This window comes from Aquarana catesbeiana, linkage group LG01, assembly GCF_042186555.1.
Source record: "Aquarana catesbeiana isolate 2022-GZ linkage group LG01, ASM4218655v1, whole genome shotgun sequence".
NCBI classification, from domain to species: Eukaryota; Metazoa; Chordata; class Amphibia; order Anura; family Ranidae; genus Aquarana; species Aquarana catesbeiana.
In genome coordinates, this window is record NC_133324.1 from 515014724 (window position 1) to 515027447 (window position 12724).

Consider the following 12724-nt stretch of genomic DNA (forward strand, 5'->3'; position numbering starts at 1 on the left):
TTGTACAGTAAACGTTTATGGGGAACTGTGTCAAATGCTTTTGCAAGATTCAGATACACAACATCTACGGGCCTTCCTTTATCTAGATGGCAGCTCACCTCCTCATAGAAGGTTAATAGATTGGTTTGGCAAGAACCGTTCTTCATGAATCCATGCTGATTACTGCTAATGATACCATTTTTATTACTAAAATCTTGTATATAGTCCTTTATCCCCTCCAAGAGCATGTTAGATGTTAGGCTAACTGGTCTGTAATTCCCAGGGATGTATTTTGGCCTTTTTTTATAATATTGGTGCTACATTGGCTTTTCTCCAATCAGCTGGCACCATTCCAGGCAGTCAAAATTAGGAATAATGGTCTGGCAATTACTTGACTGAGTTCCCTAAGTACCCTCGAGTGCAAGCCATCTGGTCCTGGTGATTTATTAATATTAAGTTTCCCAAGTCTATTTCCAGTTCTGTCCTCTGTTAGCCGTGAGGGTGCTTCCTGTGATGTGTCATGAGGACAAACACTGCAGTTTTGGTTACTGAAGCCCCCCCGATTCCCTTGTGAGAACTGATAAGAATAAATTCAGTACCTTTGCCATCTCCCCATCCTCTGTAACCAGATGTCCTTCCTTATTCTTTATCGGGCCAATATGGTCTGTCCTCCCTTTTTTATGGTTTGTGTCTTTCGTGTTCTATCTTAGCCACCCTAATTGCACCCTTACATATCTTTTTGCATTCTTTGTAAAGTCTGAATGCAGATGATGATCCCTCAGCCTTGTATTTTTTGAAGGCCTTCTCCTTTGCTTTTATATGCATTTGTAGATTAGCGTTAAGCCATCCAGGACTTTTGTTCGCTCTTTTACATTTATTGCACTGGCTAATGCCCTTATTTAATATGCTCTTAAAGCAAACCCATCTCTCCTCCATGTTCTTTGTTTCTAAGATTTTATCCCAATTTATATCTTCTAGCAAGGTTCATAGTTTAGGGAAGTTGGCTCTTTTGAAATTCAATGTCTTTGTGATCCCCTTGTGTTTCCTATTTCTGTGGTTTATATTGAAACCAATTGACCTGTGATCGCCATTTCCTAAATTGGCCTGTATTTCCACATCCGTGATCAGGTCTGTTTTGTTGGTAATCGGTAGCATCAGTAACACCTTGTTTCTAGTTGGTGCATCTACCATCTGACCCATGAAATTGTCCTGCAAGACATTTAGGAACTTGCAAGCCTTAGACGAATGCGTGGTTCCCTCCATCCAGTCTATGTCTGGATAATTAAAATCCCCCATTATGAGAACTCTTCCCTTCCTTGCTGCTAATCCAAATTGTGATAGGAGGTCCGTCTCCCCCTCCTCCCCTTTAGGTTAGGGGGCCATTAGCATACTCCCAGTATTATTTTACCCTTAGCTTCATACCTTTGGAGCTCTACCCATAAGGATTCCACCTCCTCCTTAGTTCCCTTATTGATGTCATCTCTCACATTCACTTGTACATTATTCTTGATATATGGGCATACTCCTCCCCCTTTTTTACCCTCTCTATCCCTGCGATAAAGGGAATACCTTTGAATGGTTGCCAGCCAATCATGAGAGCTGTTGAACCAGGTCTCTAAAATTCCCACAAAATCTAAATCCTCCACGTTTAACAGTAACTCTAGTTCACCCATCTTGTCTGCCAGGCTCCTGGCATTGGTGAACATGCCACGTAGTTTAGAATGGTCGCATACTGTACTCCTATTGGGTGTTCCGAGATTGCAAATAGGACTTGTTACTATACTTACCTCGGCTTTAGTCAACCTACCACTAATGCCCCTAATACTACCCTCTGGAATATGTTCATTGCTGACCCTCTACCTCTGGACCCTCCCCCCGTCGCCTAGTTTAAAAACCCCTTTAACTTTTCAGCCATCTTCACTCCCAGCAGATCTGCACTCTTGTCATTTAGGTGCAGTCCGTCCCTTCTATGGAACTAGAGACCGACCGAGAAGTAGGCCCAGTTCTCCAGGAAACCAAACCCCTTCTTACTACACCAGCTCCTCAGCCACTTGTTTACTTCCCTAATCTACCTCTGCCTTTCTGGTGTGGCTCAAGGTACTAGTAGTATACCTGAGAATACTAGCTTGGTGGTCCTTTTTCTCAATTTAGCTCCTAAGTCCCTAAAATCGTTCTTTAGGACACTCCATCTGCCTCTGACTTTGTCAACATGCACCATGACAGCCGGGTCTTCCCCAGCCCCTCCCAGTAATCTGTCCACCAGATCCGTGATGTGTGGAACCCGAGCACCCAGTAGACAGCATACAGTTCAGCAATTCAGGTCTTTGTCACAGATTGCCCTCTCTGTCCTTCTAAGAATTGAGTCCCCTACCACCAGAATCTGTCTATCCTTTCCCTTTGCTTTCCCCCCCCACTCTCACTGGAGGAGTTCTTCCCCTGGCAGCTAGGAGAGGCCCTCAGCACTGGTCCCTGACCATTGGTTTCACCAATGTCACTCAATGGAGCGTACTTATTGGGATGCTCCAGCCCAGAATCGGCCTCCCTGGCACATCCCCCTCTAATCCTTCCTATCCCTCACCCATCTACTCGTTTCTAGTGTCTGCACCTCTGTCTCCACCCGCCTCTGTGTTGACCCCTGCCGGGTACGTTCCTGGCTCTCCTTTAATATGGAGGGTCTTCTAAGTGCTGACAGTTGCTTCCCTAGATTCAGAACCTGGGCTTCCAGGGAAACAACGTGCTTACATTTTGCACAGCAGTATTCGCCCTCGATCAGATGATCAAGGAACGCATACATGCCGCAAGATGTACACCGAGTCACATCTCCACACTCGCTAATTTAATGGGAATTATACCCCGTCCAAATTACCTAACAACTAGCTTCCTGACACTAATACTCAAGACAATACACAAGTACTCACCGACCACGTGCACTCGCAGACCACGTGTTCTCACTGCCCACGTGTGCACTCACAATACACAAGTATACACAATACACAGGTACTATCTATCCGCACACACTACTCACACTACACAGGTCCTATGACCCGTTCTAACCTCCTGTTTTCAACTCTGGTTTTTAATTCACCACTTAGTCTAGTTCCACTTGGTCTAAGTTCCAGCAAGCAAAAATGTGCCAAGCTCAAAGATGAGCAGGCTCAAAATGAGTTCTTACAGAGCACGAGAAAGATACCTAGAAAAATGGTGACGTGCTCATCACTAATTTTACCCATTGTGTGTGTGATTTTTATATATATATACACACACACACACATATACACAGTGGGGACGGAAAGTATTCAGACCCCCTTAAATTTTTCACTCTTTGTTATATTGCAGCCATTTGCTAAAATCATTTAAGTTCATTTTTTTCCTCATTAATGTACACACAGCACCCCATATTGACAGAAAAACACAGAATAGTTGACATTTTTGCAGATTTATTAAAAAAGAAAAACTGAAATATCACATGGTCCTAAGTATTCAGACCCTTTGCTGTGACACTCATATTTTACTCAGGTGCTGTCCATTTCTTCTCATCATCCTTGAGATGGTTCTACACCTTCATTTGAGTCCAGCTGCGTTTGATTATACTGATTGGACTTGATTAGGAAAGCCACACACCTGTCTATATATATACCTTACAGCTCACAGTGCATGCCAGAGCAAATGAGAATCATGAGGTCAAAGGAACTGCCTCAAGAGCTCAGAGACAGAATTGTGGCAAGGCACAGATCTGGCCAAGGTTACAAAAAAATTCTGCTGCACTTAAGGTTCCTAAGAGCACAGTGGCCTCCATAATCCTTAAATGGAAGACGTTTGGGATGACCAGAACCCTTCCTAGAGCTGGCCGTCCGGCCAAACTGAGCTATCGGGGAGAAGAGCCTTGGTGACAGAGGGAAAGAAGAACTCAAAGATCACTGTGGCTGAGCTCCAGAGATGCAGTCGGGAGATGTGAGAAAGTTGTAGAAAGTCAACCATCACTGCAGCCCTCCACCAGTCGGGGCTTTATGGCAGAGTGGCCCAACGGAAGCCTCTCCTCAGTGCAAGACACATGAAAGCCTGCATTGAGTTTGATTAAAAAACACCTGAAGGACTCCAAGATGGTGAGAAATAAGAATCTTTGGTCTGATGAGACCAAGATAAAACTTTTTGGCCTTAATTCTAAGCGGTATGTGTGGAGAAAACCAGGCACTGCTCATCACCTGTCCAATACAGTCCCAACAGTGAAGCATGGTGGTGTCAGCATCATGCTGTGGGGGTGTTTTTCAGCTGCAGGGACAGGACGACTGGTTGCAATCGAGGGAAAGATGAATGCGGCCAAGTACAGGGATATCCTGGACGAAAACATTCTCCAGAGTGCTTAGGACCTCAGACTGGGCCGAAGGTTTACCTTCCAACAAGACAATGACCCTAAGCACACAGCTAAAATAATGAAGGAGTGGCTTCACAACAACTGCGTGACTGTTCTTGAATGGCCCAGCCAGAGCCCTGACTTAAACCCAATTGAGCATCTCTGGAGAGACCTAAAAATGGCTGTCCACCAACGTTTACCATCCAACCCGACAGAACTGGAGAGGATCTGCAAGGAGGAATGGCAGAGGATCCCCAAATCCAGGTATGAAAAACTTGTTGCATCTTTCCCAAAAAGACTCATGGCTGTATTAGATCAAAAGGGCGCTTCTACTAAATACCGAGCAAAGGGTCTGAATACTTGACCATGTGATATTTCAGATTTTCTTTTTTAATAAATCTGCAAAAATGTCAACAATTCTGTGTTTTTCTGTCAATATGGGGTGCTGTGTGTACATTAATGAGGAAAAAAAATGAACTTAAATGATTTTAGCAAATGGCTGCAATATAACAAAGAGTGAAAAATTTAAGGGGGTCTGAATACTTTCCGTCCCCAGTGTGTGTGTGTGTGTATATATATATATATATATATATATATATATATATATATATATATATATATATATATATATATATATATATATATATATATATATATATATATATATATATATATATAAACACACACGTATTACAGGCCCATACAGTGGGGTCCAGGTAAAGTCCCCAAAGTAACAACACTGACAGGTACCAATCTGGACATTGCTAGCCCAGGGAAAAAAGCAGTCAGATCTTGATAGAAGCTGCAGAAAAAAAATATTCAAAAAGGTAAAAGCTTCTCTAAAAGGAGAAGAGGTCCATGACCCAAGGACAACGCATGTAGCCAATTGGTTGCAGCGCTGATCAGTGTATTCTGGCAGCAGAGAATACTTTCCCCATCCACCTCAAATGTGAATTTGAAGGAGGCTGTTAAAAAAAAAAAATTAAAACTGAATGATATATGGTCAGCTTAAGTCATGGTCTATTAATAAGTCCTGTGTCCTTTTACATGTTTCCCCGCATTTTTACATAGTTACATAGTTAGTAAGGTTGAATAAAGACACCAGTCCATCCAGTTCAACCTGAGTGAGTGTGTGTGTCTACAATTATCCCTATCCCTGTACATTGCATCTCATTAAGATGGAGGAGGAAACCCACGCAGGCACAGGGAGAACATGCAAACTCCAGGCAGGTAGTGTCGTGGTTGGGATTCGAACCAGCGACCCTTTTTACTGCTAGGTGAGAGTGCTAACCACTACACCACTGTGCCACCCTTTTATTATTATAATTTTTTTTAATGCACAACTGCTTCTGATATTTACCATATTATTAGGTTGTAGCGTTCATCCGCAGGCTTTTTTTGGTCAAAGTGGTCACATGACAAGGGAACACTCTGACTGGTTCCTGATCGTCAGTGGCAGCTAGGTTTGGAAGCCAACAGAACTGTGTTAGCTGCTCCCTATTAAATGAGAGGACATTTTTTGAAAAGTATCCTTGGTGGGGCTATGCATGCTGGGAAACATTAAAAAACAGATTGTGGGTGGAAAGGGTTAAACAAGAAACTGCACTTACAGTCAGTGGGTGATCAGCAGAATCCAAAATGTCCTGCATAATTTCATCAGCATACTCCTTCCTTTGTTGAAGTGAGCTTTTCTTTTTGAACCCAGTAAGGTTGATGAGATGGATCTTCAGCCAATTTAGGCCATTTGGCCCAAGTGGGTGGCCTTCAGCAAACACTAGCAATGACCGAGTTACGTCACTGCCCAAATGATTAAAATATGGAGGACAGGGGTAGGTGCGGCCTCTGAAATCCATGTTGTGTGGGAACCAGAATATCTGGTCTCGCAAATGATTGGCAATAGACAACTTATAAAGTGCGTCCATTCGCAGGCTAAACATCTCAATGGTTTTCTTTCTGCACCGTGCCAGCTCTTTTTGCTGTACATATTTTTCCCACGAGCTCAGCATCCCAGGTAATTGCACTGAAATCACAGGAGCTTCAGACAGAGGTGGTGGAATGTCCAGCTTCTCATTACCTTTATCATTAAAGATCGACACAATAATGTCCAGAATAGGCTGGTTAATGCGCCAAGCACATGCCCCAAGCTGATTTACTGAATCCAACACTGGGAATAGTTGGCCTTGAGGACACTTTTCCAAAAGCAGCTGATGCTGCACTACTCCCTCACTACAGCGCATAAGTTGTGCAGGTGACAATAAATAGGGGCCGCATTGAAGAGAGGTCCAAGGCAATGGGGGACACTTCATTGGCATAACAGCAGCATCAAAAGTCAGAAGAGTTTCTTCTGCGTCCAGTAGGATTTGGCTGTAAATTGGGTGTGGCTTTATAAGCCCAATCTGTGAACAGAAATATTAGCTATGTCAGGAGTATATTATGAAGGACACAAGTCAGAGGTAGAGGCCAGTAAAGTAAAACGTTATAGTAAAGCTTTGAAGAGGGGCTACATAACAATACAACATCGATCTTCAATATTTTAATTTGTTTTTGCATGACCTGAAAATTCAATATACAATTCTCCACAAAGAATGAAGGAAGGACAGCATAGCAACCTCTCACTGTGCCAAATGCATATGATATGATGAACAACTGACAAATTCTCGAATTGCTTACAACTCCACAATATAGCAGCAGCCAACCAATAATTAGCTAGTGACTGAAAATATACCCACCTGGTGTGTGCTACGGAAGGAATACATGTGGTAAAGCACTGGGATAAGTTTTGGATCACTGCGAGGACTTAACAAGTTATTTTTTATTTGTATTGTCTTAACCATTAAATCTACTAGGTGAGTGCCCAATTGCACCAGTAGGGAGCGCGGCCAAGGAGAGTGAGATCTTGAAACACATGGGCCTCCAAAAACTTCATGTTCCACCTTTTCCCACAGTTCTCGAGGTAGAAGGCCAGAAATCTGCATGAAAAGTAGGCAGAGGGAAACAAACATAATAATAATAATACCGCAACTATAAAGGTCAACTACATAAATGCTATTAAATCCTAAGATCAATTTTGTCTATTTCCCAATATATTATTAATTGTATGACTTGCTTAAGTCAGCCTTACCTTTCCTTCCTTGGACAGTAACTTGCAATATTCCTTGTACAATAACCGGATCCTATCCACGTGATCGCCCTGCAACTGTCTGCGAATGAAGAACTTATTGTAGATTTTCATGCCAAGGTCTCGAGAAATGGTAAGGAATGATTCTCCTGTTGGTGGCAGCCTGGTCAATGCCTATATAAGAAAAATGAATCCAAAACCAGGGTCTATACATGACAGCATATAGAACATCAGAAGCATCCATGGTTTTGTTTGGATGTTAAAAATTGTCTACAGCACAACTAAATGTAACTATTGACAATAAGCCTACATTGTTTTTTCCCACATTTAAAAAGTACAGTCATATTACACAGCACAAAGTACATCAATCTATTCATGTCAGTCCCTATCCCTGACAGGGCCTGTGTTGATGGGGTTTGGGGTCATTCAGAATTCACTGACAGGTGCATCTGACCTGCAATTTAGCCCTTTCTGACCTGCGGTTCACTTGCTTCAAGTGGGTTTTGCATTCCCATGGATTTGTATTGAAGACAAAACCCATCAAATGAAAACAAAAACCAGTCAACCCAAGCCTTACTTACAGAATCTTGAAATACACAAAAACACTATATAGGTATCAAATTAAAACTAAAAGTAAACATGAATGAGAAGCAGCCAATCAAGACAATATATATATATATATATATATATATATATATATATATATATATGAGCAAGACTTAGATTTGTTCATTCAAAATGCTGAATGTGAACAAAAAAGTCCTTTTTATAAACAGCAAGTGGCCAATGTTAGGTAGAATGACCGGCAACAACCCCCAAATAGGTCCCCAAGGGAAAAAAGAAGAAATTAACTCTCTCAGTACCCATAGACTACATGAAAAGACAACTTAAAGAGGTAGTAAACCACACCGATTTTTTTTTTTTTTAAACCTGCAAGGTAAAGGTATAATGTACTAGTATGCATCGCATATTAGCACATTATGAAATACTTTAGAACGAAGATCTCCAGCGACGAGCTGTCACCGCTGAGAGGGATTCTATCTTCACCCGGTCTTCCTTTCAGGTTCGCATGCTTCGGTCGTCTGATTGGTCACACCGCAATTACCTCACTCCTGCGCATGGAGTCACGGACAGTTGCACAGAGCTCTGATGGGACGGCATGGGTATGCTGTCCCTTCAGAGCGCATGCGTCAGTGGTACAACCGGCTGCATGCAGTGTAAATATCTCCTATACAGTGCAGGTTTAGGAGATATTCACGGTACCTACAGGTAAGCCTTGTTATAGTCTTATCTGCAGGTAAAAGTGAAAAAAAAAAAAGTGTTTACTTCCACTTTAAAAAATACATATTTTATTGGTACAAAATCAAAAACGTATATATCCAGATACAATAATTTGACAGTCATCGCATGTTTACACAGGATGAACTGGAAAATATAAAAAGAAAGATGACATAAATAATGTAAAACCCTTCAAAGTAATGGGACACAGAGTTCAATTAGCATTAGACCTTGTAGTAAGTCATTTATCCTCTACATGTTTCACGGACAATGGCGCTTCTTCAAGATTTTTAGAACCTTATCTTTAACAGAACATATCACATATAATAGATAGGGGGAGCTTATAGTTGCTTACCAACAAGGTCCAGCATCTGCAAGAGGCCAAGGCAGAAGCGCCTACGCACCTCCCCCATGGCCAACACCGGGGGGGGGGGGGGGGGCAAAAGGCAGGTGCACAGGCAACAGCCCTACCAGAAAGACTGAAAGAAATGTATAAACAATGAGAAACTGACCAAACAGGAAGATGACAACTGCAAGAAAGAAGAGGTAAGGGAGGAAAAAGGGGGGAGGGAAGGGGAGAGATGGAAAGGAAAAGGAGGGGACAAAGGAAATAGACAGGAAAGAATAAGGTAGGATGCCAAGGTGAAGAAGAGGGGGGGAGAAAAAAGAGACAAGTGGAAAGAAAAGGGGGAGGGGGTAAGGGGAGAAAGAAAAGGGAAGAAGGGAGGAAATAAAAAGGGGAACAAAAAGGGGGGAGGTAAGTGTGAGGAAGGAAAGTGAAAAAGGAGAAAAGGGAGAAAGGAGGGAAGGGAAGAGTAGAGGAAAGCAGGGTGGATAAAAATCGACGATTTAAAAAAAAAAAAAAAAATCTGATTTTTTTTTATTTAAATCTGATCTTTTTGATTTTTATTAAATGTATTTTAATAAAATGCTTCTGAAGTAAAAAATTATCTATTTAAGATACATTAAAAAGGTAGTTTATTCAGCATTAAATTTAGCTTAGTTATGTAGCATGAGGCTGTATATTCTGCAATATTTACATCTTTGGTAAACTCATTCAATGAATCCAAGCTCTGCAAGGTGAGATAACATGCAATGCATTAATGCATTCACGCAATTTCACAGTAACCACGAGATAAAGCAAAGTTCAGGAATATTGCTTTATCTCATTGTTTTGCAAATCTATGTATACTACAAGCGGCATGATTGTTTGAAAAGAAAGTGTGAGGAGGAAGGGCAAGCAGTGAAAAAAATTAAAGTGAAACCTAAGCAGCTTATAAACCTTGTGATCTTTCTGCACATAGCTTGAAGTGCTTTATTCCTCCCTTGAGGAGCAAAATGGCAGCAGGCCGTAAAAAAGGGCCAGTTTGGGAATATTTATTAACCTAACAGCTTATTATTCTAAATAGGAAACATTCGTTTTGTTTGTAAAGTTTAAAGATTCTAACTACCAGCAAGAAGGAGTCCTTACATTTAAAGAGCACCTGTCATTTCAGATCCATCATGGCAGTGCCTGTTAACGGGCATCCACTCACCTGCTGCCACCACATTTCACCAGCTTTTCCATTAAAATGAATGGGACTGTCAATGAGTTAACAGCGGGTCAGAGGGGGAGCCACTGCGGGATAGAGATAATATTTGCACTTTAAAAATTCTGATTTAACCACTTAAAGACCAGAAGGATTTGCCCACTTAATGACCAGGCCATTTTTTGTGATACGGCACTGCGTCGCTTTAACTGACAATTGCGCGGTCGTGCGACGTGGCTCCCAAACAAAACTGACGTCCTTTTTTTTCCCACAAATAGAGCTTTTTTTTGGTGGTATTTTATCACCTCTGCGGTTATTTTTTACGCTATAAACAAAAATAGAGCGACAATTTTGAAAAAAGCAATATTTTTTACTTTTTGCTATAATAAATATCCCCAAAAATATATATAAAAAAAACTTTTTTTTTTCCTCAGTTTAGGCCGATACTTATTCTTCTACATATTTGTATAATAATAATAATAATAATAATATTTTTGGTAAAAAAAAAAAAAAAAAAAATCGCAATAAGCGTTTATTGATTGGTTTGCACAAAAGTTATAGCGTCTACAAAATAGGGGATAGTTTTATGGCTTTTTTATTCATTTTTTTTTTTTACTAGTAATGGCGGCGATCAGCGATTTTTATCGTGACTGCGACATTATGGCGGACACATCGGACAATTTTGACACATTTTTGGTACCACTGGCATTAATACAGCGATCAGTGCTATAAAATTGCATTGATTACTGTAAAAAATGTCACTGGCAGTGAAGGTCGATGTTGTACCCAAACAAAATTGATGTTTTTTTTTTTTTACCACAAATAGAGTTTTCTTTTGGTGGTATTTGATCACTTCTGTGGGTTTTATTTTTTGCGCTATAAACAAAAGACGACTGTCAATTTTGAAAAAAAAAAAACCAATATATTTTACTTTTTGCTATAATAAATATCCAAAAAAATTTAAGAAAAACTAATTTCTTCATCAGTTTAGGACGATATGCATTCTTCTACATATTTTTGGTAAATAAAATTGCAATAAGCATATATTGATTGGTATGCGCAAAATTTATAGCGTCCACAAAATGGGGGATAGATTTATGGCATGTTTATTATAATTTTTTTTATTTTTTTACTAGTAATGGCGGTGATCAGCGTTTTTTAGCAGGACTGCGACATTGCGGCGGACAGATCGGTCACTTTTGACACTTTTTTGGGACCACTGACATTTATACAGCGATCAGAGCTAAAAAAAAAAGCCACTGATTACTGTATGTCACTGGCAGGAAAGGGGTTAACACACTAGGGGGCGATCAAGGGGTTAAGTGTTCCCTAGGGAGGTGTTTCTAACTGTGGGGGCAGTGTAGTGACTGGGGGAGGAGACAGATCGCTGTTCCTAATCACTAGGAATAGCAGATCTGTCATTCCTCCTCTGACAGAACGGGGATCTGTCTGTTTACAATTACAGATCCCCGTTCTGTCTTGGGGCAATCACGGATGGCCGGCGGACATCGCAGCCACGTGCATCAGCTCCAGCGTCGTGGGCACGTGCGCCCTCTAGCAATCTTAAAGCTGCCGACGTACATTGACGGCAATTCGCCCAGAAGAGCCAACCTGCCGCAGTACAACTGCGGCGGCTGGTCTTTAAGTGGTTACATCAAGCCATTTTATTAGTGATTGAAATCATGATTTAAATCGACTTGATTTAAATGAAATCCACCCTGGAGGAAAGGGAGAAAAAGAGGGGGGGGACAGAAGGGTAGAGGGATGGACATATGAATTTTTAGTTTTTGTTCCAATAAAATATGTATTTTTTTTAAGTTGTCTTTTCATGTAGTCTATGGGTACTGAGATCTATAGAGTCTATTTCTTCTTTTTTTTTCTTCAGAGACCTATTTGGGGGTTTGTCCCCAGTAATTCTACCAAACATTTGCACACTTATTGTTTAAAAATGACTTGGTTTACTGTGTTCAGCATTTTAAATGGACAATTATAAGCGTTGCTCTCATATATACTGTTTTGATTAGCCGCTTCTCATTCGTGTTTACTATTCGGTTTGTTTTTTATACAAATTTCAAATTAGGGACACAAGGGAGGGGAGACAGAAGGAAAGAGGAATGGGGAGAAAGGAGGGGAAAATGGACGAGAAGACTGGGAATGAAAAGGAGGGGAAAGATAAAAAGACAACGGTGGCCGGTGTGTGTGTGTGCTGGCTTAGGGGCATATATTGTTGGGGGATGCGAGCCCCTTCTGCCGGGTGGACGATTTGCCTATTTGTTTATTTCAGGTGAGCATACTATACACTATTTTCAGGTGCCTGTCTACTGCTGTGCTCCTGTTGCTGTCTTGTTTTCATTTTCACCAGTGATAATTAGAGTACTATGTCCGAGAACCTGTTTCCAATTCGGCATTCTATGATATTTTTCTTCCTTCAGTATTAGTATTCTGCCTCTCTCCTGTCCCCCCCCCCAT

The 12724-nt window shown here is 41.1% G+C and overlaps 1 protein-coding gene across 3 annotated transcripts in view; it reads right to left on the reverse strand.

Moving 5' to 3' along the window:
• The window catches only part of POLRMT (RNA polymerase mitochondrial), a 287623-nt gene that overhangs the window by 87207 nt on the left and 187692 nt on the right, over nt 1–12724 (reverse strand). For all 3 annotated transcript variants that reach the window (XM_073594039.1, XM_073594038.1, XM_073594037.1), the window contains 3 exons: nt 7452–7622; nt 7060–7299; nt 5941–6726 (listed from right to left, as the gene is read on the reverse strand). In XM_073594039.1, coding sequence (XP_073450140.1) covers nt 5941–6726; nt 7060–7299; nt 7452–7622 — 1197 coding nt within the window. The remainder of the gene's footprint in view (nt 1–5940; nt 6727–7059; nt 7300–7451; nt 7623–12724) is intronic.